Source organism: Enoplosus armatus, chromosome 6 (genome assembly GCF_043641665.1).
Source record: "Enoplosus armatus isolate fEnoArm2 chromosome 6, fEnoArm2.hap1, whole genome shotgun sequence".
NCBI classification, from domain to species: domain Eukaryota; kingdom Metazoa; phylum Chordata; class Actinopteri; order Centrarchiformes; family Enoplosidae; genus Enoplosus; species Enoplosus armatus.
In genome coordinates this window covers 17,909,017-17,936,759 of record NC_092185.1, presented here as the reverse complement: position 1 = coordinate 17,936,759, position 27,743 = coordinate 17,909,017, and the positions used below count along the sequence as shown (strand labels likewise).

The window sequence follows — 27,743 nt, the reverse complement described above, 5'->3', positions numbered from 1 at the left end:
TAAAGACACGCACTGACATAGTCATACTGTACTCTACTGTACATATGGTTTGTTTAAACTGGAGGCTATGATGGAGAGCTGGAATCAGGTCATTAAAAAGTGAGAAAAAGACGGGAGGGGGAGTGGATGGAGGTTGGAAAGGTAGGGGATTAAGTTTAAGGACGGTATACATAGTGGCTAAAGCAGGGTTGAGATGTGTGGGGCGGTGGGGGGTCAGGGGAAATGATGGAAAGGTAGAGAGGTGAAGAGTGAGGTTGTCAGGGCAGGAAGAGAGGAGGAGGGATGGAGATTAGTGTTGGTGAGAGCCAGGGGGTAGGTTTCCTTCTCCAAATGAGCTAACACTCTGCCATTTGTTTCTCCCGCACAAGGCCACGTTCATACGCTGCCGCCGTTAGTGAGGCATTAAGAAAGTGTACACACACTCCCAAACACAGACACACTCTTTCTCTCACTTCCTCAGTGGTCTCTTTGTGCCACATCTCTCTGGTGGTGTGAAGCTGGGCTGTTCTGGGCAGGACTGGCATCCTTCAGACTCATTCACGCCTACAAACACACACACACGCAGGCATGTGTTCACCGATACGCATACACACAACAAAAACACAGAGGGCTTGGCACTCTGATCCGAGCCCAACAGACCAGGCAGACACAGGAGCATCTGTACTTTCAGTCCTGCTGGATCTCTGGACTGGACTTGGCCAGACACACGAACACACAGCATGCATAAACATGATGGATAATGGATGGCAGGATACTGGACATTTCAGCTAAATGTCCAAAATTGTTGAAAATATAGTGTAAGCAATAGACTGGTTCTGAAAGTTAGCTTCAGACACATTTGAATGTTTAATCTTCAGCTCTGTGGTGGTCTTCACCAGCTATGGGAAACTACTAACATCCAGTTAGCTGAGGGAAATATTAAAGATCAGGATTGGACTAACCCAAATTTAAGAAGATTTGTGCTAAGGCCTGTAAAGCCAATTAGCAATCTGGGGTTGCACAGAGTCCAGATAAAAACTTGTGTAAACATGTTTGTATTGAATTGACTGACAGTTTAGTCAACATCTTCTAATTATCCTATTCTTTAAAACATTTCACTGTCTTGCAACTTTTACCTATGAGGCACACAATCACATCAATATGTATTCAAAAAGAGGTTTATTGACTTCCAGGCTTCCACAAGGGCTCCAATATAAGATGTTATCTAAGAATGAAGGATTTCATATCCTTCTGACCCCTGGAGCTTGGTTTAGCCTTGGGGCACAATATGGGCTGGAAAGCCAGGGAGAGGCTCTCCATCTTGGGCAGGAATTCCTAGGAGACCTCCTGGAGGGACTGCTGGTGGTGGTTAACACAAAGGAGGCCCTTCAGCTTGAAGTGGGGTCTGTTTTGGGAGGGCCACTTCAAATTTAACCCCCCTCAGAGTACCCCAAACCCCTTAATATAGGCACATACTCACATTGCGGGGCTCCCCAGCCTTGGCCCCCAGTGCAGCCCTCCCACTCAGGGTAATCTGGTTAGAAATTAACCCAGGGGTAATTATGCTAAATGAGCGTTACATGATCCCAAGTTCAACCTGGCCCCCCTCCCTCACTCTGCCTCTCTCTGCCCCTCCTCCACATCCTCTCCCTGTGATAACTGATATTTTGTCTCTCCACTATAGTCCTGCTACGACACCCATGGTCACACACTAGGATGTTATCTACAAGCTCCACTCCTTGCAGCCCTATACCCTCTTTTTTGTGTTCTGTGCATCATTCCATGTCTGTTTAGGTTAATATAGTTTCATAAAGTAATCTGAATTGGCGTTTATCCAACTGCACATGGTTGTCACCTAGCTTCCAGTGTGGGTGGATTAATCCTCTGATAAGCTGCATATTTCTTATGTTTTTATCTCAGCACAGCAAGTTGTAGTTGAGACAAATATAGACACATTTTACAAGAATTAAGCACAGATCTTAACCTTGCTTTCATCACGTGACTGACACCCACATTTTCACCTTTCCAGGCTGAGTGCAATGATTGAACTACATCAATACCGAAACAGTTGAACGGTTCATTAGAGCCTGTGGTCAACTGTCTGATAGCCCATTAACTCCTTCAGTGATTTAGACTGGCCGTCTGCCTGTGCTCACTGATAATGACACTGCTAATGGCAAATACCACTAGAGACATGGCGGGAGAGTAATGAGTAAAGGAGGGTTGAATGTAAGTGGAAAAAGGAAAAAGGGGAAATCCAAAAGTATTAAGAGCCCACAGGGTTTACACTGAGCACTGAGAACTCTTGTTATAGTTTTAGTTTTTTTTTAATGTGCCTCATTTTGTCACATACCACTCCAGTGATCTTTGATACTGAGCAAATGAAATGAACAAGCTTCATGTATTTATTAGAACAAATATCTACTAAACCATCTAACTCTGTTCTCTCTCATATTTCCTTTGTTCCAGGTGACTTGGTGTCCCGTGCAATGCACCACATGCAGCGCCTGAGCTCAGTGCGCCCAGGACTGAGCCCAGCCCGCCACGCCCGTCCCCAGCAGCCCGTGTCCTGGTCGCCGGACGCCCTCCACACCCTTTACTACTTCCTGCGCTGCCCACAAATGGAGTCCATGGAGAATCCCAACTTAGATCCCCCACGCATGGCACTTAGCAAGGAGAGGTGGGAGTCATGCATGACCGGACAAGAGCGTTTTAGATGCTCTCCAAAGTGTATCACAGGCAGTGAAATAACAGATCTAATCTTAGACAGTGATGTTTCTTTCCATTTTGGTTTTGGAGCCACCCTCAGAAAATTAGTTTCGTAGTATTCTTGAGTCCCCTTTCATGCATTTGGTGCTTTGTTTTGTTTTCCTGATTACATCTGTCATTAGAAAGGGTTTGATTTGGCTGATGAGGTTGACCGAAATGTGATTAATGCCAGCACTCTAGCCATTGCAAATACACAAACTCAAATACACAAACATCTACCCTCAGAAATTAGCAAATACGTTCTAATCAAGTGAACATCTTTTTCACAGACCACCTTCCTTTCTCAGCCATTCCTAATCCCATTGCCCTCTGGTCATTGAAGTGTTAATTTTCTGTTGGCAAATTACAGGTAAGCAAGAGACTCCAGGTGTTAATGTTAGTCTGAGAGAAGGGTGAATTGCACCTTTAGAGTGTAAATTAGGCTGAAGACTGGTGGTTTAAGGGATTTTAAGAGGTACTAATGGTCTGTAATTCTGTTGGAGTCTCCTCAGATCGTCCTTGGGTTGCCTTTGTAGAACAATTATGGAAATTCTTGTCCTTTTTTCCAGCCTGAGACAAGTGCATGCAAATATTTGGACAGTCTTAATGCAAAGTAGCACATCACATTTATATTTTAGTGTAATGTTTTGGTTTTAGAAGTATACCTGATCATGTTTTGGCTAATATTACAATATTAGTTTCATGTTGTTGGGAAGAAAACAGAAAGCAATGAGTAGCCCTGAACTGTGGCATGTTTCTTTTCCTCCAAAATGAATTGATGTAACTTCTTAAAACATAGGGTTGCATAACAATATGTGCTCACAGTTTACAGTTCAGTAATGGTGATATTCAGTAACTCAAATAAACTTTAACTGACAGCACATAATCTCTCACTTATGTGCCGTCAATTAAAGTCAGATTATTAGTTACAATTGTGTCTGTGTGAGAGAGAAAAGTACTTGCAGCCTGCCCACACATCTGTGTTCTGGTCTCACAGTGTGTGTGTGTGTGTGTGTGTGTGTGTGTGTGTGTGTGTGTGTGTGTGTGTGTGTGTGTGTGTGTGTCCCAGAGTAACTATTTGTTAAAAAATGTCACAGAAAAGTGCTCTTGTATGTGTAAAGGTTAATTACACTTTTTAAACTGATGTGTGGAGGCCTGTCTAAAGGTAACACTCCAGCATACAAATGGGATGCAGCTCCCACTAAAGTGTGTGTGTTCAGTTTGCTGTGGTAAGTGGGTTGAATGTTTGTGTGTTTGTTTTCATCAATTCATGTTTTAACCTCTAAAAATTCATGTGTTTGTGATTGTTAGGTTATGATGAGGGCCTGACCATAGTTACATGAAAGGTTTTGTGATGAAATCAGCCATATCTACATATTTTCTTACCTAAACACACACGTGTGCACACACAGCCAGCTGGCTCCTATACATTTAATAATGAGCAGACACAGTGTGAGTGAGCAAAGGTGGGCTCCTCATTAGCATCAAAGAGAACAGAACAGCAAATATACGCCCCTCTTGTCCCTATCCTGGCTGTTTCTTCCAAGTCCTCAGATGTTTTTAATGTTGGGTGTATATCAGCCTGGTTCATGTATGCAGGATGAAATGATTTAGCATCCTGTTATACTGTATACTTTGGAACATCTGCAACATTCGTTTTTTTTCTTACTAGAAATCTACTGGTTTGCCTACATGCCTGTCTGTGTGACTATGTGTAGTGTCTGCAAATGTTAGCATGCATGACAGACTCAGGTGGTAGAGTAGGGCAGTGCAAACCTGGAAGTGATTACAATGTGAGTGCCTGGTAATGATACAGACTTCTCTCCTTCAATGGGCCTCTCAATCTCTCTGGCTCACCCTCTATTGAAAGCTTTATAAAAATCTTTGGTGGAAACCCAAAACCACCAAATCTGTGTGGGCCACATCATCAAACATTATAGGGAGCCTGGTGAGAGCCTTATTGCAGAATCCTCGAGACTATGAGAGACGCCCTTTTTGTTATGATCCTTTAAACCTGGTGCTTAGCTGTAGTGGTTACTGATGATGTTGTATTGGAGTATTAGATTGGGTAGGGCAAACACATTTGTCTGGGTGTCTACTTATTTTTGCAGTCACACTCCACTCTTCAAGCCACAGCATAGAAAAATACAAGTTTTATTAGTGCTGAAAGTTATTAATCAATGTATTTAATGGTTGCATTGATAGTCTTTCCACCAAAAAACGAGCACCTCCAAACACTCTGCTGATTAGACCACCCCGACCCTTCTGCTTCCGTCAGCGGATGGAAGGGAGCACTAATGGATAGATGTGTTACTGTGATAAGAAGTAGCCAGTGGAGGTTACTTCTAACCACAGATACATCAGATATGGTCACATCCTCCCTTATGGAGCCTTTATGAGAGTAATCTGACTCTAGATCAGTGGTTAACCTTGACCCTTTTCAGCGCATGATGGGGTCTGCTTTAAGACCTGATTGAAGTTTCTTACAATGTGAACTCAATCTTGGGGCTTGAGGATATAGGGCACACAGGGCATATGGGACGAGTGTAGCATGTGTGATGTTGCCTCCTGGGGAGAAAAGACTTTGCTTTCATGTTGGACAGGTTAGAATTCAAACACACCTGACCACGGTGTGAGCTGACTGTCTTTTTATGACCAGCCAGGTGGTGGTGAGAGAGGCGCCATGAATCAGAGCAAACGTTTATATGTGCATGCGTGTGAACATGCGTGGGAGAGTTTGTGTATGGATATCTGTGTGTGTCTACACCCTGCTGTTCTCAGTGTGTAGTCTTAGCATGTCGGGTCACTAGGCTAGCCAGAAGCGCTATCTAGTTTCAGTGTTAACAGGCGGCTCAGCTTTGATGTTGCACTGACTCTCCGACGAAGCAGAAGTTTGTGTTTCAGGCTGAGGGGCATAACCCAGACACAGGGGTCATATGGGAGGTGTATGGGGGGAGCAGTTCAGATAGAGGGATAAAGATTTGAGGAAAGAAGAAGGAATGCATTGTGGGATAGAGGCCAGAGCTGTGTGGGTGATGGTACAGACACGCTGTCTGTAGTCGTGGGCCACTGGCAAAGGTGTGTACACACATATGGCCTCAGTTGATTTGTGTTGATACGCATTTTTGTTTACATTAAAGGTTAATTGGGTATAAAATGCAGCTGAAAGTATTTAATTGGAAAACCACTATTTCTGGCCGCGAAAGGGAGACACAACTTTAGTCTGGAATTTTCATCTTTTTTTTACTCACTAAAACACAGGCTGTGAAAGGCTGATTGATAAAGTGAAGGACAGAGAAAATCTCTCTGATGGATCAATAAGCCCTAAGTGGTAAAAGCTTGATACGGTTGTTTGGAGCTGCTTTAGTTCTGGTTTAGTGCCAGTGCCGTGTGCAAGCACGCAGTAAAGTAGAAGGGTGGATGCCCTGTGGCATTCAGGAAGACATAGACACATGAACACACGGACTCACGCACAGCCCAATTTGTGTGGAGTGAATCCCATTAAGAGGACTATAACATTGATTCCCAAGCCTGCTGCCCCTCCTCACCTTAGAAACATGACTTTCTTATCACTCTACACACTCTACATCTCCAAACTGCCACCCAACCCCCGTCTTCATTATGACATACCCCACCTGCCTCCCAGCCGTTTCTCAAACACTCAAAACCTCCTTATATGCACCTATCAGACCCATTTAACATCCCCCTCCTATTTCTCTTCCATCCCATGAGCCCTTTGTCTGCTTGTTAACTGTCACGCCTGGGTGACAGCAGAGTCCCTCCTCCTGACTGATCACTGACTGATAAAGTACTGAAGCAATATCTGACAGAATAGCTAGAAGACAAAATCGACAGAAACAGGAGACTGCAGGGTATCTGCAGGTTCCTAAAAGTCTGGAAAAGTCTGAGATTTAGATAATAATTTAAGCTATTTTTAAGGCCTTAATTATAATATAATGTCTGCAATGCTAAAAACTAATACAGAACAGTTTTAGTAATAAAATATGAAAAACAGGTTTTATTCATCATCACATCTTTTTTGCTAACCACAATTGGATTCAACAGCTGTTTTACTGGTAATTGATTTTCTTATACTGTCCAGTTATGAAAAGATTTCAGTTATGTTCAGTCAGAAAGTTTGGGTATATGTTTGGTTGTTAAATTGTTGTTGAATGCAGGTACAGTTACATTAAGTAAGGTATTAAAAACTCATTCACTCTCTGAAACCTTCTGATAAAACGGAGAAGATCCACTTTACATGATTAACAAAGCACTGATGAATGAGACAGAAAGAGTTGTTCTATAGGAGAGCAGAAGTACCTGCTTAAAGTAAACACAGAGAGGAGAATGAATGGCACTTCAGGGGTCCCAGTGCTCATTAACAATAACTACAATCCCTATAGCATGCACACTGCAGAGCTATATGCTTGTATACTGCTCATGCTTTCTGTATTCATGATATGCATTGGAGTGTTTGCATCTCCTCAGAACAAAGGTGAAGCCACTGCTAAGAATAACATCACAGCAGGAGAAAGGCTGCTTAGTAACTCGTGATAACACAGAGGCAGTGTTCAAACAATCATTAACACACACTCTGACTGAGGCAAACAACAATAACATTCCCAATAATGTGTCACTGTTTCACAGGCACACATATGGAGAGAGAAAGGCACAGAGCAGAAGGGATTAATACCAGATAACCGGCTAGACGTGGCGTTGCAGATAGCCATATCACCGGTGGTGTCTAAAGGGTTTCAGAAGAATAGTTGTGAGAGGAGGACAATGAAGAAAGAAAGAAAAGGGGAGCATTCGAATAATCCAGATGACTTTCAGAATGCCACGTTTACAAATACCACAGCAGACCTAATGTTCTGCTCTCTTTTATTCCTCTGCTGATGTTTACTGCTTCTCCACCATTAATGTTCTCTTGGTCCCTCAGGCTCGGGTCAATCTTGTCTATCATTTCTATTTTAAACCTTTTCTCGCCTTTGTAGTTTCACTTCTCTTTTCCTTGTGTTGTTTTTTTGGCTAAGATCATAGAAACCATCTATAACAATGTCAGGGTGCTGCACCGTCATTCGGCTCCCTTAGGTAGTTTATTCTGCTACAGCTGGTTTAAAAATAGGCTGATTATTCAGAAGCCACTGCAGTATTTTGTTTATCAAAACCACAACACAAACGAAGTCACAGTTTTGTTCTCATCTCCCATCACATCGACGAAGTTTAACGGCACAACCGGGCAACCAACATATAAACTGATTAGTCACATATTTATACATCTGTTATTTCAGTGTGCTTGCACATATGACGACTTTAAAGGTGAACTGTATATGGTGTGTAAAAGCTGGCAAATATGTGTGATTAGTGGAGGTGAGGTGCTCTGTGCAGTGTTGCAGTGTGTGTGACTCACTGTGCACTGGTCAGGGTGAGGGGAAGTACTGCCAGACATACATAAGTCATCCCGTTGAAGACAGTTTATGAGTTCCCACTCAACATGACTGAATCATGAGTGAAGAAATCTTCCAGTCAGCACTTAGAGCAGTGCGTCTTACACCGAGCCTGATTGTGTGAGCTGTGGTTCATTACAACAGAGAGCTGATGAGAACAGAGAGGTTGCTGTGTACAATACCTACATTACAGTTGAATACAAATGTTTCCTTATTTGGGTTATACAAATGTTTCTGTACCAAGCATGTAGATGGGACAGAAGTGGAATTATTTATCTTTTCTTTTTACAGGCCATTCCTGTTGCTGCCACCTTTGATGGAGTGGATGAGAGTGGCCATAGTTCATGCTGAGCATCGCAAGAGTCTATTGGTGGACAGTGATGATGTCAGACAGACCGCAAGGCTACTCCTCCCTGGACTGGACTGTGAACCGAGACAGCTGAAGTAAATGAGAACACACACACACACACACACACACACACACACACACACACACACTCACACACTCACTGGGGCTGTCCTGCTGGATTTCTAGGCTGAATCTGGTTGCATAAAACTACACACACATATGAGCTTTATTTTGTTTTCTTGATTCAACTGTCATGAAAAGAAAAAGAAAACCAACCGATGCAAATGTACAGTGTGCAAGGTGCTCGAAACAAACTATTGTAGCTCTCAGTGTCTTATGTTTTATATGTCTGAGTGGAGAACAGAGGTGTGTCTTTTCCGACTCAGCCAATTGAACATGAACTGGTCATTTATTAACATACTCTTTTCTTTGTGTCTCTGTCTCCGTCATCAGGCCTGAATGTTGCTTTAGCTCTTTCAAGCGTCTGGACTCCAGAGCTGCCACAGACAAGTTCCATCTAGACTTGGGTTTTCGGATGCTCAATTGTGGACGCACAGATCTCATTGGCCAAGCCATCGATCTGCTGGGGCCAGATGGGGTCAACAGCATGGACGACCAGGTACTGAACATCTGTCTCTTTGTGTGTTATCATGTTTGACGTGTGTTGAGAGGAACATTACAGCATTACACATTGGTGCTCGTATTAAGATTTTAAGCAGCACTTGTATCGTAGAAGTATTGTATTTGTTTCTCCTCTTTCATGTGTCCATTGCACTCCTTTCTGTTCGTCACTCAGGGGATGACCCCTCTGATGTATGCCTGCGCAGCTGGAGATGAGGCCTTAGTCCAGATGTTAATCGATGCCGGGGCCAACCTTGATGTGGCGGTACATATGCTTCAACAATGTCAACATATGGACACATTTATATAAATGTTGCATGTTGTGTAAACATCTGCGTTTACCCACAGGGGATGCCTCGGCTTTAAAGCATAGCTAAATATCACAGAGGCTGCAGTGAATGTAATATATAATTTCTTGAGAGTATGATATCGATCTTGGTGTGTAACACTGATTCATCTTGTGCTGCCAGGTTCCACCATGCTCCCCAAAACACCCCTCTGTGCATCCTGATAGTCGCCACTGGGCAGCCCTCACCTTCGCTGTGCTGCACGGACACATCTCAGTAGTGCAGGTTGGAAACACGTACACACACATGCTGTCACCACCATCAGATGTAGATAGTGTATTAGCCCTGAATTTGACATACTCGAGGGGAAATGTCCCGCTATACAGGAACAATAAATGCAGGTTGTCCTACGTAGTCCTGAGCTAACTGTGGATGTGATGTGAGACCTTAAAAAGTTGAGTGACAAATATGAGGTCAGAGGTCAGGCCATAAATGAGTTACAGGATGTCAAACACTGCAGAGTATAACAGATGTGGTGTGTATCTCCAGCTCCTGTTGGATGCAGGGGCCAACGTAGAGGGGGCCGCCGTCCGCAATGGCCAGGAGAGTACAGCAGACACCCCATTGCAGCTGGCTTCAGCAGCAGGTGGGCAAGCGCACACGTGTACACACACAAAAACACACACAGTACAACACAAGGCACAGCCGATGTTGTTGGTCTTACAGTAGGTCTGCTCAGATCTGATTTACGGTAGCTAAATTACTACTTACTACTGAATTATACAGGCAGGAAGTCTGTAGAAGGGTCAAGCAAAGGAAGAGGTGGATGAATTAAAGCCGCTGTCTGCAAATCAGTGAACAATAACTCTCATAATTATCAGTCTCCAATACAGTAGTTTCCCAAAAGACCACCACGGGTAGCACAGGATTGAGTTATGAATGACACATCGGCTGGAGGAATGAGGAAATGAGAGGGTAAAGGAAGGCATAGTGAAAGCAGCCGAGTGCTGCCTGTGGTTGTTTAGAAGCCGCTGGGCAGCATTCCTCTGTGGGATCATTCAAAAGCCACACATAGCTATAGTAAAAGAGACACATGCTCTACATAGCAGCAATGACAGTGCGTAAATAGTGCCGAATATGAATGTGTTTGCTTGTTTGAAAATGCAAAATAAAATGATAAAACTTCATTTATCCCTGTGGTAAAATGTAATCGTTGCAGCAGCATAAACGAAGAAAGAAGACATCTAGAATATAAGTGCACCAATGAATTATAAAATAAGAAGTAAAAACACAACAAACAATGGAGTGGGGTGATATGTTAACAATTCAAAAATACTAACTACACCAGTGGGGAAAAAATACAAGGAGAATAGATTACTAAAAGTATGGCTGTGCAAACAGTGAAGATATTTATGATACTGGTAAAATATCCCATTTAAATGTGTTCTGTATCTGTAGGTAATTGACATTTATGTGCTTCCCAGGCAACTATGAGATGGTGAGTTTGCTCCTGGCACGAGGCGCAGACCCCTTATCAAAGATCCACGATGGAAATGCCCTCACGTCATCCCTTTATGAAGACATGAACTGCTTCAGTCATGCTGCCGCACATGGACACAGGTATGTGTCCCTTAGTCTGAAAACGGCATGTTGCCAACAGATGCTGCTGGAAGATTCTGACAGACTGCCCGCTTTTGGCCTCTTAACTGCAGAGAAGAATTTGAGTTTTGAGGACAGATTCTTCCCTTTTATGATGCAGAGAAATGCAAGACCTTGAAAGTATAAAGCAAATTCAGGGTCTCCTTTTATTCAGAGTCCATCTGTCTCTGAACACCAACTGGAAGCGTAAACCTCTCCACCTGTTCACTGTGTGTATGTGTGAACACAATGTAGACTCAACACGTCACATTCCACAGTGAGGGTGACAGATTATGTAAGCAGAGAGGAGGGTCACAGAAATGGATGTATGTGTTGCAGTTTGGACATACATTAATGTTTTTGTGCTTGCTTTCTTTCCTTGCTTCCTTGCCCCCCCCCCCCCCCCCTCTTCCTCCTATTTATCTTGTCAGGAACGTGCTGAGAAAGCTACTGACTCAGCCCCAGCAAGTCAAAGAGGATGTCCTGTCTCTGGAGGAGATCTTAGCTGAGGGGGTGGAGGGTGAGGAGGCCGGTATCTGCCCTTTCCTCCCCCTCTCCCCTCACCCCACCCCTTCCTCTGGCCCTGGGGCCCTGCCAGAGGTGGGCATAGCAAGGCTCTGCAAGGCCAGGATGAAGGCTCTGCAAGAGGCCAGCTACTACAGCGCTGAGCATGGCTACCTGGATGTCACCATGGAGCTACGAGCTATGGGTACCTATCAGCTGTCAACAGGAGGATTTGCGTACTTTTCAAATTAGTTTTAAAGCTTGGTTTGAAAACCAAACAACATTTCTTTCCTTTTGACCCAGGTGTACCATGGAAACTACATGTGTGGCTGGAATCTCTGCGCTGTGCCCAGCAGCAGTCCAGGGCAGGGGTCACCCTCTCACTCCTCAGAGAGTTCACCACCATCAGAGAAGAGGACTACTGTGAGGAGCTGGTCACCATAGGCCTGCCCCTGATGTTCAGTATCTTACGCACCACCAAGGTATCATAAAACACAAACCTCAATGTGTCTGCTTGTCCTCTTCTTCATGTTATCGGCAAGAAATGAGTTTAGATGTGTGATATAATGCCCTCCTCTCGGCTCTTTCACTTCCACTCCAGAATGATGCCATTATACAGCAGTTGGCGGCTATTTTTAGTCACTGTTTCGGCCCAGCACCTCTTCCAGCCATCCCTGAGATGAAGGCAACTCTTTCAGCACAGTTGGGTAAGGAAACTATGATTTTTACATGTATATGACCACATATAGCTCAGTCTTTAGGCTGTGATGGCTTTATGTTGACATTTTTAGACTACCTTAATTATTGACTAATCTGGCAATTATTTTCTTGATTAATCGTATTAATTGTTTGGTCTATAAAATACCACAAAAAGTGAAAAATCCCCCTTCCGTCACTATTTCCTAAAGCCCAAGGTGAAGTTATCAAATTGCTTGTTTTGTCAGACCAACAGTCCAAAACCCCAAAATAGCCTGTTTACTCTTACATAAGACAAATACAGGAAGTAATTCCTCACAATTGAGATGCTGGAATAGTCAATAGTCGCATAATACAAATGCTTGTTGAGGTTGTGGCCCCAGATAGAAGAATTGACCAAAAACACATGATAAGCCCTGTACATTAAGACACAACACAACACATCACTGCATCTTACATGATGAGATTACCAGTTCACAGTTTTAAATTGAGGTTTTGTTTACACCAAAATGAAATGAGGAAGCTTTGGGCTCTCAATACCTGACCATTTAGAGGTGGTGTAAAACATAGATTGAGTTTTCTGTAAATGCAAATTAATTTTGGACTGCCAAATGTTAACGTTGGACAAGGTTTTGAAGTCTGTATCCGAGGCAAGGTATCAAACAGCCAAGGCAATTCTCTCTGGCTATATGACCAAATGCAAATGAGTATTTTTCTGTTTAGCAGGAGTAAGAGTTTTCCAGAGATACAATAAGATGTGATTAAAAAGGCAAACTCTTGACACACGTGGTTAGTATGAGACACTTTCAAGATGAGGATCTAAACAGAATCACGATACACCTACATACGAGACACTGTCTGAACAAAGCTCTAGCTTCCTTAATATAATGGTGGACCACTGTTCAGGCTGGCTTCCTTGTCACTAAAAAGCGGTCTTGTGAATGGAGTTGCATTGGATTTGTTTTCCTACAGACCCTCATTTCCTGAATAACCAGGAGATGTCAGATGTGACATTTGTGTTGGAGGGGAAACCATTCTACGGCCACAGAGTCCTGCTGATCACAGCTTCTGACAGGTGCGTGCAGACAGGTGCACATTGGACAGAAAGATACATTAACCTACTGAGAGACAGTGGTCTCTTAAAGAAAAACATTTTCCTGACAGGTTTTGACGGAGATATTTGTTTTCTTTTAGATTAAAGTATATGCTGGCATCCTCTGGACCAGATGGAAGCCCCAACAAGGAGATTGAGATCATTGACGTCAAGTACAGCATTTTCCAGGTAACAAATATACTCTGTATTGCCTGATTTAAGAAAAATACTTTACTATTTTAGTGACACAGTGAATCAGGATTGATGATGATAAAACTGGAGACAGATGTTCCTTAATGAGACCTTTGACCTCTCTGCAGATGATGATGTCATACCTGTACTGTGGAGGAACAGAGTCACTGAGAACTAATGTGCCTGACTTGCTGGAGGTGAGAATCACTAAATAAATACACACCATTAATCTGGGTAGTTGTGTGAACCATTTTATTTCTTAGATCCCAGGGGTTATTAGTAATACATGTTCACAAGATAAAATGATCACATCTCATCAGTTACAACTCTGGTGACGACGTGATAAACTCAATGGAGACAATTAACTTTAAAATCAACAATTCTATAAAAGCATTAAAATTAGACAAAAACTTTTTTTGTGGAGACATACGGTTGTCGGCACAGCAAAGTGCATGTTTTGATGAAGAATCTAATGAATGAGCATGGGACAAGTATGATCACGGTACACACAACAAACAGCAACTTACACCACATGCATCTATGCAATGTTTTTCTGTACTATTCCCAGTGAGACCTCTTAGATTTTCCATTAAAGCCTGTAAATGCAGTGTAGATGTACTGTAAAGTGTTTAAAAGAAATCACGCAAACCCAAACTCTATTTAGAACTAAAAACAAAGGTGAACATACCACAAATACAATCCATTACAATGGTTTAAAACTTTACATTGTAAAACTGCTTGTGTGCACAGCAACACTATTTCCAGTAGGTCAAGGTAGAGAAAAGCAGTAAAAGGCAGCAAATGTTTGACACGTTGAATAATTTCATCTTTCACCGTCCTTTGCATTTCCAGATATGTGGTTTGGATCATTTGACTGGAGACTTCTCTGTCAGTGTTATGCTAGTCAGCAAAGTAACAGAATTGTCCTTTACTGCTGTATCTAAGCTTTTATTTATGTTACTGAATGAACTATAAGATATCAGGCAGTATTTCTCCAGTGTCACTGACATTTACTTGTGTTTTCTCCTGCAGCTGTTGTCAGCTGCTAGTCTTTTCCAGCTGGGGGTGCTCCAAAGACACTGTGAACTCATCTGCTCTCAGCACATCAACCTGGATAATGCAGTCAGCATCTACAAGACAGCCAAGGTAACGCTTACATACACACACACACAGTGAGACACCTGAATCATATTGTACTGTTATGTGAACTATGCAAATAAGAATAGCCCGCTGTATCATATAGCAGAGCTGTGCACTGTGTGCCTCTGTAAAGAAGGTGACTCACAGAAGGAAAACGTTTTATGTTAAAATGAAAAAAACTTGCATGAATACAAACCTCAGTATAATAATATGATTGACATGACATGATTCTAATCCCACACATCAACCAGGAAATCCAATTTACTGCACAAAAGACATCATGTTACATGATAAATGGCCTACATTCTACACTGAAAAGCTGTTTTCTTAGCACTTCACATTTATACTTGTACTATAAAATATGACCATTCTCTCTCTCCCCAGGCCCATGGTTCAATGGAGCTGAGCTCATTCTGTGAAGGTTACTTCTTGCAGCAGATGCCTGCTCTACTGGAGAGAGAGGGCTTCAGGAGCCTGCTGTTGGGACCCCCTGGGGCCCGACAGGGGAACAACTCCACTTCTACGCTGGTTCACAGCCGGGGAGACTCACCTCTGGAGGAGCTGGAGGCCACCCTGGCTCGACGACTACGCTCTCTCTACGTCACCTCCAGAGTCTGAGGGCAACAAGGGACAGCTGCTGAGGAGAGAAGACAGAAATTAAATGCAAGACAGTTGAAGCGGGAGTTTCATCACCGATACAGGATCAGATCTTAAGAAGGTGTAACATCTGATCCTATCTCTGGTAACAAGCAACTTCCAGTGCTTTGACACCGGGATACAGATCAGCGAGTTAAGTGGCAGCAGCGGACAGTGACTTCGCTCGGTGGACAATTCACTGTTTCATATTTTGTGCCAAGCACTCCATCGTCAAATGTATTGCAGTGTACAGCATGTTTATGAAGACGACAATTGGACAATGTGATGCTTGTTCTCCAAGGCTCAGGAAGCTTAAATGGAGAAGCAACAGATGGAGACAACAGGTGGGAACCCTGAATTATGAAACACTGCTGCCCTCTAATGGACAAAACTGGTAACGTAATAAATTGCCTTGGAGGATTGGGATCGAAGGCACCCTCCTGGTTCTGACTGAATGACAATAGACTGAAGCATCTATTAAAGAGTCATGTGAGGCGGCCATGCTGGACTTTTGGCTTTGTCCCGTTCAAACTAATGATGCAGAGTGGGAAGGAGGTAGACACAGTGCCTCCAGCATTGATGTAAGCTTTGGATTAACAAATGTACTTTTTATCTAACTATGTTTTTATGTTGTATTTTTAAAAAGTTATGACAGCAGAAACAAAACACTTACTGAAGAGTGGGATGGACATTTTCTATTTAATGAGAAAAAAAAAAGATGTGAGAGTATTTAATGGGGTGTTCCCTTTTTATTTTGTTTTTTAATCCAAGCAAATTATTAATATTATTGTTGAAAAATTGCTTTTGTGTAGCTGTTGTTTTTCCAGGTACACTCTAACAGTTAATTAAGCTTATGTATGCTGAGGTTTAATGCTTCTACACAGGTACAGCAGCAGAATCCAACATGGGATTTGGAATACATAAAGTCTGTTTTAATGCTGAATATTGTAATAAACCTGGTAAACAAGTATTCCAAACATTTCACTGCCATCTGTTTGTGTGGGTTTGTGTAGACTTACCTGAAATCCAGGGCAACTCAGACTTGCAAATGCACAAATCAACATGAAAGTAATAAAAAAAATGAATAAATGAAACAAATTCTTACAGGAAATGCTGGAAACATGAAGTAAGAAAATTTAAATTACACTGGAAGAATATAATTACACTACATTAATCTTAACTTTGTAGCTCTTAATGTATTTTAGTATGGAGAAAATGCAGACCATATGGCAGTTTTCTGCCATACATGTACAGGCACAAAGAAGAAAAACAAACACACCATAACTTAATGAGTTTATTTGTTTCAGCACTGAAGATGCTCACAGTTATTTCATATGGGGATTACATCAGTCAGTTTTGTTCCTGCTCTGTCAAAAGACCGCTCTGGGCCTCAGAATCACTGGATGTCCTTGGTGCTGCTAGTTTCCCATTGTAGAAAACAGAAAGGAGGGTGAACAATAGGGTATTGCTTTGTGTTTGTGTACTGATATCCCCTCACTGTGCCTCTTCCACCAACAGGTGGAGAGAGCCCAGACCTCCGAGCCTTCCGGAGAGAGGTACAGAGTAAAGGAAGCATCGTTCAAAAACTTTGTGCACAAGATAAGAGGAGGAGGAAGGAAAATATCAGTGGGAGCGAGGGAACAATTAAAAAAAAAAAGAAAAAAGAAGAAGGCTAGAAATAAAAGCAGAGAGGGTGAAAAATAAGGGACAGAGGGGGAATTGAAAACATTAAAAGGTAGTTTTGTGGAGAGAGAATCGATGAAGGCTGAGAGAAGGAGTGAGTTTGGCATGGAACATGAACACTAAAGCCATGCAAAGAAAAGCTCATGTTTGACATGCACACAGCAATACAAGCTAAAAGCATAGAGCAGGGATCCCCAGCATGGTTGAGAAGACAATCAACCCCCAAGGTTTGTCTGTATTTACAAAGAGAAGAAGTAGATTGGGATCTGTGGTGTCCTTCTCCTCAGGCCTGGCCTACAAGCACAATAATATGAAACTGACAAATATCAATAGAAGAGCATATTCCCTCTCCAAAAAGAGGCTAAGTCTACATTCTTAAATTACTGGTAAATCGTTTTTTCCAAGAGTTCCCACAAGTTCTCTTTCCCTCTTCAGAGAGGTCAGGGAAAGAGAATTCGTGACTTGTCAATGTTCACATAATTCTGTTAAATTCAGACCAAAACAAAAGAGAAAAAAAAAGTATTTTTTCTTCAAATGTTGCCCCATTTACAAACACACAAGAGGGTAATAAATAACATTCAACTGACCTAACAGCTTTGTTCATATAAATAGCCAAGTTATAATAAATTAGGAAATCAAACAGTGAGATGAACAAACATGAATAAATAAGGACAAAAATACAAAAATATCCACAATTGCATTTATCACGTCATCATTTTTTTGTTCCTCTACTCCTACTGCTGGTAAGTGAGACTAAGAGAGAGGTATGAATGGAAAACCAAAGACAAAGTGCTGCAGAGAACACAAACAGGAATGTTTGGATCATTATTAGGTCAATCAAACAAAGACATAAATGATCATGTAACAAAAATACACGGAAGAATTTAAAATAACAGTATGTGGCAGGCGCAGGTTTACCAACCTGACCCTATGGTATCTAAACATAGTGTCACAACTAGACATTTCATTTTTTTTACATAAGAAATGATATCAGTCTGTACAACAGAATAGATCATTCATTTTAAATACCCACATACCCCCCCCCCCCCCCCCCCCCCCCCAACCATATACTATCGTACCATTTCCCCCACTGCCCTGTTCTGCTCACACCCCACTCCTCTCTGAAATCACAATTCCAGTCCATTTGCAGCAATAGTATTAAGTCTAACAAAGTCAGTTAGTATTTTAAACCCAGTTCTTCACAAAGAAAGTACATTAAAAAGCAAACTAATACAATCCAGCAAGCATCCGCGTCGGCTGTTTGGGCTTTCCACAAAACTCCTCCCCCTTCTCTCCTCCTCTGAATTAGTCAGTGTTTCTTCGTTTTGTTGTTGTTGTTGTTCATGTTCTTGTTAATACATCCCAGAGTTTTCTGCACATACTGGACCTGTGCACGTATGCATGTATATGTTTTGTATATTTTGCAGTGTCTTTTTGTAAAATGTTCGTTTTCCAATTGATGAATGCTCCTTGAGCTCGAAGAGAGGAAAAGGGGCCGGTTGGTGAGGGGGAGTGTGCGTTCTTGTTTCAAAGGGATTCGTGTGGATTAGTTGTGCATGTGTGTGTGTTTGTGTGTTTTCTAAGATGGGGAACACTAAAGGTATTTTCATCTACTTCTACTGATGGCTGCCAGAGGTGGAGAAGGGTCACAGGGATATGAAGGTAGAAGTCTGCATGAAGGGTCTGTTTCCATGGTTACCCCCCCCCCCCCCTCTTTGTCAGCGCGCCTCTAAAAGCAGTCCTCCGTCAACAAATGTCCGTCTCTCAGCACACTCAGGGGAAGGGGGGGTGGTGGTCGAGGGAGGGCGAACGGAGCAGGGAGCAGGAGGAGGGACTTAATAGGTTTTCTGGATAATTCCTGGTATCAGAAACAAGTCAGGTCATCACACAGGTTAGCAGCAAGGGAGCAAAAAACAGAGCAAGGGCCACAGGCGATTAGATGGTTGGGGGAGAGGGGTGGATTATGATGGTGCACACTGAGGGGCAATGAAAAGGGGAATGGAAGGACAGAAGTGTGTGTTTGTTGTGTAGGTGCAGTATCCTTTTTGTAAAATTTCACTTTGATTCTCTCAATATATTTCTATCTATATAAAGTCATTTTTATACAAAACATGTCCATAAATTATGTACATCTAGCTATGTACAGAGAGAGTATTCTCTCTGCACCACTGGCTTATTGTGATACTGGGATGGGTTTTAGCACTGGCTCGACTACACGGCGTCTCGGCCTAAGACTCCTCCTGTGTCCCCACAGACGCCAGCGACAACTTGGCTCTGTCTCGGCCCGCTGCGGGGCATTTGGTGTCATTATTTTCTGGCTCGTGCCTCCGGACGTGCATGGGCGAGGGGCAGTGCTTGGAGGGCGTGCCAGTGGGGTAGGGCACCTGTCCGTTCTTCTCGTCTGAAAAAAGTTGTTTTATTACGTCAAAGAAGTTACTCAATGGGCTGCCTAGGTACACAGACGGGAAGAAAAGAGGACAAAAAAAGAGGGAAAGAGAGAAGAAAGAGAACAAACAAACTATTGAACAATGGGGTCCACAGGATAGAGACGCGGCTACAGGTAAGACAGAGCAAGCAGAAGTGAGGAGGAGGAGGAGGAGGAGGAGGAGGACTGACAGACACAGCGAGGATGAAAACTGCTGCAGCAGCCATGTCGAGACTATGAGCTCCCATAAACCATGCACATGTCGCAGCACAACCAATGGAAACACACAAGTAGCCATTCATTCTAAAACTGAAGCAAACTGTGGGGCTGACTGAAGCTAATAGCAGCTTCTGCAGGCTGAGACTAAAGAAAATGTCGTTAACATATAAACTGTGATGCAGAAAGAGTAAAGTGTGGTGTGTCATCTGTATGAGCTGGTGCCCGAGCAGGTCTGGCCAGCCAGAAGCAGGACAGATGATGGAGGAAGGATGGTGAGAAAGCTCGGCGTTTCAAGACCAAGTTGCCCACGAGGGATACTAAAGGATCTGTGTCTCCTCTCCTTAAGCTAAGACTAATTGTTTGTGGAGTTTTTGCTGATGCCATTATAGCACTGAAGGGCAACTTGAACCCCGGCAAAGCACAGATGACGGAGACTGCCTGTCTTGTGGCTATTGTACCAAGTGAGGCGCATCTAACACAGTAATATTTAGACTCAAGTCTGCCCAGAGCAAAGAGACAACCTTTGAACATTTCTACACTTGAGTTCAGAGTTTTACTCCTCAGCTAACTATAAAAACCAGGCAAAAGACATCAAACACACTGGGAGGCTGTATCATCATTGTGCCAACTCTTTGAAGTAAGAAAAAGGTCCAACTCAAGTGATTTCATTACAACAGAAAACTGTGATAAGTTGCATATAAGACATAAATAGTCTTAACTTAATGTGTGCTGAATAAAATTGGATATGCTAAATAATGAAAGTTTATTTCTTCCAACTAACTGCTATAATCACACTTGCAGAGCGTGTGTGTGTGTGCGTCTGACAGTAGGCATGCAAATGATCTTCAGCTAAACACACTCACTCTGCTTTCTGCAGGGCTTTAATGGTCCCACTGCAGGTCGGTGGAGTGGTAAGGACACCAAACATGAGAAATGGAGCAAATAAAGACGCAGTATTCTTTAATGGCGCACACACAGCACATCTCTGGGAACTATCAGTCACACACAGGACTGCCTCTGAATACTTTGCAGAAGAGCCATTTGCACAACAGAGTCCTGTGGGCCGACAAATGAACAGTGACAACATCAGTAAAAACAGGCAGGGGTGCTGCACAGATGACAAAAGACACACACTGGACTGGAGAGTGTCTGTGTATCTGCACTTGATAAAAGGCTGTTGGAAAGCCTCAATTTCAAAACTCAGACTGACAATATGCGCATACTGCAGTGTGAAGACTGCCTGCAGTAGCCTGGAGATAAGGTCAAACTTCATTTAATCATGAATGAGTGAATGTGTGTTTGTGGTTGTGTTTGTCTGTGTGTGTGTGTGTGTGTGTGTGTGTGTGTGTGTGTGTGTGTGTGTGTGTGTGTGTGTAAATGTGCCACAGTTGGTTTCGCCTGTGCCATTATCCAGCTGGAAAATGGTTGCCGCCAACTTCTCCCCAACGTTCCCTCTTCCTTCCTCATGTGTGAAGAATTCCACATTTACTCACTACACTCCACCCAAATCTGCACATTTTCAAAAAAAATGGCAGGAAACTCATGAAACTTAATGATGTCCACTGTTAAATAAAGCAGAGACACCACCTTCTAAGTGAATGGTTCCCCTCTGTACTCCTAAAGTATGCTCGCTACTTTCTTCCATGCTCCTTTTCTTGTTCCAACCTTCTATTGTCTTCCTAAACTGAGCTCCCAGGTATGCTGCTGTTAATAGTGATTAGGGAACATAATAAGCGAGACTTGATGAAGCCTTTTGTTTGACACACATTGGTATGCAAAGCCATCTCTATTCTTAATTACGGCCATTGGCTTCTTTCTTTCAAAGGCCCTGTGGCCAGGTAGCATCAAATGTGTGTTAGGAGGTCAAAGGAAAGAGGGAGGTGGAGGATTTGTATTGCAGTGTGAGATACTCTGACGGTGTAAAGACATTTAGAAAGAAATTAATTTAGACTGACCTTGGTCAAAAGCTCTGATAGTGGGTACAGAGTATAATACTGTACTTTGTTATCTATTTATGTATTATGTATGTGATATCCTCAGTATCTTCTACTGCTTTCAGTGCTTCTCACATTATACTTAGACTGAATTCTACTCTCACAATGTCATCTCTGCTGCCGAAACAACCCAGAGCAGTCGCTTAAAACTAATCTAATGTACTTTATTCTAATTTTATCCTCCCAATACCTCAGCCTGTTAATTAGCTCTACAATACAAAAGAGCACAATTAATGGTTAAACTGAGGCACAGCAATGATAATAGACTGTTATGTTAAATATCATAACAGCTGTGATGACAGCTGTTCATTTCTGTGAGTGCCAGTGAGAGTAATATGGCACAAAAAGCCACAGAGCAAAAGATACAGCTCACTCACTTGTAACTTATAGTATAGTAACAGAGAATAGTTCCAAGCGATATGATGGCTAAGTATCAGTTCAAAAACCTGCGTCAGACATGGAATTGGAAATGGGTTTAAAAGGATAAAGAAAGACACAAACATACAGACACCGAGAGTACGATTCACGGATGGGATAAAATTGACATCCAAAGAAAACAGCACACCCCCTCCTGATAAAAAATGCTGTATTTCAGTGCGGTGTTGTTTTCCTATCTGACCAGCAGGTGGAGCCGTTGTCAAGATGATGGCGACTGAGACGCACACAAACAAGAGCAGTGATTCACAAGGAAGGGCATGCTGAGAGCAGAAGAGGAGGAGTGGGATTCCTATTTCTCTCTTATTTTTCCTTTTCATCATCCAGACTGTGCGCTGAGCGAATGGGATGTAGCCACAGTGGGGAAAGAACAGGCTTGTACGTGTCCAGGGACTCAGCATCAACCCTACGACTAATGAGAAGACGGAAGAAGAGAGGAGGTTTTAAGTTCACAGGTGAACAGTAAGGTGGTGATTAAGGTTGCCCGTCAGAGGTTTTTGTATCTCCTTCGTGCCTTTGGAGGAGCCAAAAGAGACTGGTGGATGGGGGGAAAACAGGGGGAGGGGGTCCTATTGTACAAGCACCCAGATAGAGAGAGAGAAAGAGAGAGCGCTTGTCAGGTGTGGTGTCGCTGTGCGGTGCAGTGCATTGTGGGAGTGTGTTGAGGTGCAGCGGTGTTGCCATGGCGACAAGCTCCGACGATCAGTCTTGGAAGTAGGAGTAACAGAATGCAAATCAGCTTACCCTACCTCTAGTCTAATCTTCACTGCCAGGGCAACGAGACAACATTTGACCCACAGTCGGTGCTTGAGAGCAACTCCCACCCTTTCACGGCAGTGAGGCGTGGGCATGCAAAGGAAGCCGTTTTCGAGAAGCGGAGAGTGGCTCGGAGGATTTCAAGCACGGGGGGAAGAGGAGGGCAGGATTTGGCTTAGCTTCAGCGGTGAGAGTGGTTCGTCAGGGGGTGGGATGGGCGGATGAGGCGGTAAGGGTGAAGAGGTATTGGAAAAGATTTAGAATTCTTTTGTTTTTGAGAAAAAGACTTCTTACTCACCAGACAGCTGTTGGACCCCAGGCTGGTCATGTGTGCTTAACAACTGGCTCTGAATCGTCTCCACTACTCGCTTAAAGCGCCGGCTGGGTCCTAAACACAGGCGAACAGAAATATTGGCATAATCAGTTACATCACAATACACAGGTAGCAGCACAAAGACAAGGCAGCAGAGTGTGTCGAAAACATGGAGATGAAATAATTAAGAGAGGAAAAAAGTAAGCGTGAGGAGAGGAGAAGCACACACACACACAACTGCAATGTGAGCTGGAAAAGCTGCAGAAAGCCAGAGATACTAAATGGAGGCCAGAGATGAGTGTTATTGTAAGCTCCTGCTGTCTACCTGTTGTACACAGTATATGGTCAGTGACATGGAAGACCCAGCACGCTCTAAACAGCCACTTTTACAGCCCATTCAGCTCATATGTGCTCCCCACTTGAGTGTGTGTGTGTGTGGGTATGTGACATGTGAGAATGTGTGTGAGACAGAAAGAGAGCATGCATGTGTTTCTGCAAGACTAAGCATACACGCATGATTGCATAGTATGTAATCTTGCATAGCCAGGCCTCATCTTGTTAACGTGCTGGGAGGTTTGGGGGGGGAAATCTTATCAAGCATTCAGGATTGCAAGAACTTTGAAAATCCTTAGGCAGCCATTCTTTTTGGCAGCAAGTTTGAAAACACCCACCTCTGGAAACAGCATTTCTGCTTTATTCGTTGGAAGGATACAAATGTTGTGCCTTTCCACACTTTTCAAAGTGACTTGTGAGCTTGAATTTCCCAAGACCTCTGTGAGCCTGATGAGATGGAGGACTGGCTTTTCAAGATTAAATAATACTGCATGTATCTCTGTGATTTGTTGTCTCACACTAGGAAGGTCCTGGGTTTGAACACAGATGAGAAGGGTCCAACTGTGGACCTCATGTCTGGGGACCCACAGGTCTGCTAGCCAATGGGAAGAGAGTCCAGGTGTGAGGTGCACAGTTGGGCTGTCTTGTGGTAGACTGGTGATCTGTTCAGAGTGCATCGTGCTGCCTGCCCAATGCATGCAGGATAAGTGGGTATAGAAAAATTAATAGATGGTTAATGTCCTGACCTGAGAGCAGGGTGAAGGTGACAGAGTAGATGCCATTCTCCTTGGTGGCAGCTGTGCTCTCCGTGTAGGTGATGTCCACCTGGAATTTGACCGGCTTCTGGAAGACTGTGGGCCCCGCTGTGGACTTGTACTCTGCTCGGAAACTTGTCTGAGAGATCACACTGTGGCTCAGGCTGGGGATCTGGGAGAAAAAAAAGAAAGAAGAAGAGACGGTAAAGGAAAAATGGACAAAGAGGCCGAGATAGGAATAAAAATAGGCGGTGAAAATAGGCAAGTAATGGGATTATACATTGGGAGCATTGATGTTTAATTTTTCTCCCAACACCTTGCAAATGACAAGGTGAGTAAACCCTCATTAAAATACCCTCCACATACTCCAGAGCCACAGCTGAAACTCTGAGGAGATTAATGCCTCGGGGAGTAGCCATGCATGCCAGGGAGACTTAAGCTAATGTAATCTTGAGTCATCCAACAACATTGCACTCTACCACCTAAAATGAATTTGTATGCCCAATGAACAGGTGAGCTCTGAAATAGTCACGTTTCGCCATAGTGCTGGAGAGGGTTTGACATTCCATTAATGTGAGTGTGCTGAGAGGTATAATTCCACTGATTCAGGTGCCAATCTCCTGTCTGGAATACCAGCTAGCATAACCCACAGGGGAAAATAGCTACCTCTGGGGACGGGGGAAAAAGATTTGACATTGACCTGCACTGGCAGAGTTTGCATTTACTTAGACTTTGTTAAATCTAACTGGGGTGAGGATAGGTTCTGTTCAATTATGTACACTGAATATCAACTACCACTGCTGAATGTTTGTTGATACAGATTCTGTTGCGCTCACCCTGATGTCGTCTGCATTCCTGCATGTATTTGTACATCCACGCTATTACAAAACACACACCACACATACACAATCTGCACTATTTCTCAATTTCTCGCACTACACGTCTAAATATACACACAAACACGTGCTCAATACATGGTACTGAGGGCAAAGCATCTATATGCTAATGATCAATGCTCTCTGCTGATTTTCTATTGACCTCGAGTGAGTCTGCAAAGAGAAAATAGAAGCACTCAACACAAGCAGTTTACTGAATTGCTACATAAACCAGAGGCATGTTAGCAAACACAGAGAGATGCTGCCTTATGACATAGCCAATCATCAAAGAAAAGGCAATGTCCTGCTTCAGACAGCAGATACAGAGGCAACACTGCTGCATGCACACATGTCCAGATGTACAGAGAAAAGCTGCGAGGAGGGATCAGTAATCAGATGTGAGAAGGGTTTAGGGGGTCAGTAGAAGCAAGAAAATGGAGTGTGTACCGAGAGAAAGGCCTGAACGATGTCTGCCTTGATGGAGCTGAGAGGCTTGTCTTTGATGACAATGAAGATCTGCTCCTCTTTTTCCAGGTTGATGAAGTTACCGAACCAGGATTTTTTGGCAAGTCTGTGGGGAAAGACAAGAAGAAAAAAAACTTGTTTGTCAGCTGTAAGTTTATACTACTTATATTAGAGAGCGCTTTGTCTTCCTTCCAGCCTTTTTGCTTCCTCGTTTTACCCACCCATCCATCTACCCATCTATTTATCCATCCAGAAAAATGGAGAGAAGGTGAAGCTCTGCAGCTCTGGGGAAATGGAAAGGAGCAAACAGAGGATACCTCGAGGGAAATGAGCTAAAACTGTGCAGGGGAGGAAAGTTTTAACTTTTCACCTCCTGTGCAACTGTGTGAGTGAGTGAGAGAGAAGAGAGAGACAGAGAGAAGGAAAGAGAGATAATTGAGCCTCTCTGTGAACAGAACTGTAGGTCCAGAAGGGGAAGAGGTTCACCACTGGCCTCAGCCCAGATGTACCTGCACCTACTAATAAGCCATATGGACTCCTGTTTTCTGGCATATTAATATTTAATGAGATTCTTGAAAGTGTTGATGGATTAGCAAGACTCAAACTTCAGTAAAAAGAGAAACACTCCCCAATTTCCACCTTAAATATAAATAAATAAGTATTTAAATATGAATACAGACTTGCATAATGCTATAATGTCTGCAGAGACATTAAGGGGCCTGTTGTTCAGCAGTAAGAAGCTGGTTACAGCTGGTGTGTGACTGTGTATGCCTGTGATCAAGCCTAACCCAGCTAAGAGATGGTCTTTTCCAGCCAACTCTCCAACTCCTTCCAGCCAGGATGTTCTTCCCAGCAAGATAGAGATGGCCAAGCCAGACAGCCAGCCAACCAAACAGGCATATCTAGGCCAACCTTGAGTTATCAGGCCCCTGGGAGCTCAGCAACATCACACGGGCTACCATCCCTCCCTCATAACAACCCAACTGCCTCCTGCTACGGTGCTGCTTCTCCAACCCAGACTAGACCTGAGGCCATTACAGGGAACTCAGCAGGCAAAAATCAAACATTCATGGATGTAATACTTTCCAAAACATCATCCTATCAAGAGCGAGCCTGTTTGAGCCAATGACTGAGGGGCTGACAGGTCATGCATAGGAATGGTGGCTTCAAAAAGTACTACTCACTCTGGGGAAGACTCTGGTGTGAGGCTGGACATCTCTTCTTGTGTGGGAACTGCAGAAGCAGGGTCAAAGGTCAGACAAAGGTGGAAGGTTCAGAGAAAGACAACAAGTAGATCACAGTAGTGGGTACAGTAAGATTTTAAGAGGGACGACATTAACACAATTACAAGATAATTCAGTGTTATAACGTCAGTACCTTGGAGTTTTCTGCGGTGGAAGCGTGGTGAGCCCAGGAAGCTGTTCTTGATAGAGTTGAGGCGCGTCCTCCAAGGCATGCCTCCGATGGAAGGGCTGGGGGGCGGCGTTGGGTTGGGGGTCCCGGCCGGGCTGTCCTTGGGAGTGTGCACCGGGGTGCCCTTTGGGGTGGGGAGGGGGCTGCCTCGAGGGGAGGGGTGAGGGGTAACCTGTATGAGGGGGATAGATTTGGGCGGGTGGTCAGTGAATGAAGAAGGCGCCGGCGCCACGGGGTGAAAGTGGTGCAGCCGGATGGGCGACAGGGGCACCACTGGGCTGAAGGGCACAGAGAGCTGGGGGTTGGCAGCAAAATGGGAGCGCCGTACCTGGGGGCTGTTTGAGATGGGAGCACAGGGGTTGGGGGATGGAGAAAATGGGGAGGATGGGGAGGACGGAGAAGTAGGGGTGGGGGGCACAGAGGCAGAGGGTGGCTGCAGTGGGAGCTGGCAGGGAGTGGAGGGCTCTGATTTGGCTGCTGGATCTGGGGAGGTTTCGGGGAGCGGGTTGGATCGCGTGGCTTGCAGGGGCTTGGGGACAACTTTGGGCTTGGCTGGGAGTGTCTGCGTCTTGTTGAGTGCTGTCGGCAGGGGCTCACTGTTTGGAGCCAGTGAGTTGGGGGTGGAGATACGGGGGCCTGTGCGATTGGGGACGGGCTCAGGGGAGGGGCAGGGGCTTGTGTTAGGGGACTGCGACAAGTCTGGAGACTGAGGCGGTACACAGAACTTTCTGACAGGCTGGAGTTAGA

General features: G+C 43.8%; 2 protein-coding genes across 3 annotated transcripts in view; one reads left to right on the top strand and one right to left on the bottom strand.

Annotated features, from left to right (window-relative positions):
* abtb2b (ankyrin repeat and BTB (POZ) domain containing 2b) overlaps positions 1–16,314 on the top strand; it is a 46,392-nt gene extending 30,078 nt beyond the window's left edge. The window contains exons 3-17 of one of the 2 annotated variants that reach the window (XM_070908184.1): positions 2,449–2,659; positions 8,466–8,618; positions 8,977–9,142; positions 9,320–9,409; positions 9,615–9,716; positions 9,981–10,077; positions 10,916–11,051; positions 11,501–11,778; positions 11,877–12,055; positions 12,175–12,280; positions 13,242–13,344; positions 13,464–13,551; positions 13,683–13,751; positions 14,587–14,700; positions 15,079–16,314. In XM_070908184.1, coding sequence (XP_070764285.1) covers positions 2,449–2,659; positions 8,466–8,618; positions 8,977–9,142; positions 9,320–9,409; positions 9,615–9,716; positions 9,981–10,077; positions 10,916–11,051; positions 11,501–11,778; positions 11,877–12,055; positions 12,175–12,280; positions 13,242–13,344; positions 13,464–13,551; positions 13,683–13,751; positions 14,587–14,700; positions 15,079–15,312 — 2,126 coding nt within the window. In that variant the 3' untranslated portion in view covers positions 15,313–16,314. The remainder of the gene's footprint in view (positions 1–2,448; positions 2,660–8,465; positions 8,619–8,976; positions 9,143–9,319; positions 9,410–9,614; positions 9,717–9,980; positions 10,078–10,915; positions 11,052–11,500; positions 11,779–11,876; positions 12,056–12,174; positions 12,281–13,241; positions 13,345–13,463; positions 13,552–13,682; positions 13,752–14,586; positions 14,701–15,078) is intronic. The other variant, XM_070908185.1, reaches the window with a different exon arrangement.
* Positions 16,315–19,241: 2,927 nt separating this feature from the next.
* Positions 19,242–27,743, bottom strand: part of brsk2a (BR serine/threonine kinase 2a) — a 152,135-nt gene continuing 143,633 nt past the window's right edge. The window contains exons 14-19 of the mRNA XM_070906877.1: positions 26,961–27,168; positions 26,768–26,816; positions 25,566–25,689; positions 24,235–24,415; positions 23,141–23,230; positions 19,242–19,462 (exon numbers count right to left, since the gene is read on the bottom strand). Coding sequence (XP_070762978.1) covers positions 19,242–19,462; positions 23,141–23,230; positions 24,235–24,415; positions 25,566–25,689; positions 26,768–26,816; positions 26,961–27,168 — 873 coding nt within the window. The remainder of the gene's footprint in view (positions 19,463–23,140; positions 23,231–24,234; positions 24,416–25,565; positions 25,690–26,767; positions 26,817–26,960; positions 27,169–27,743) is intronic.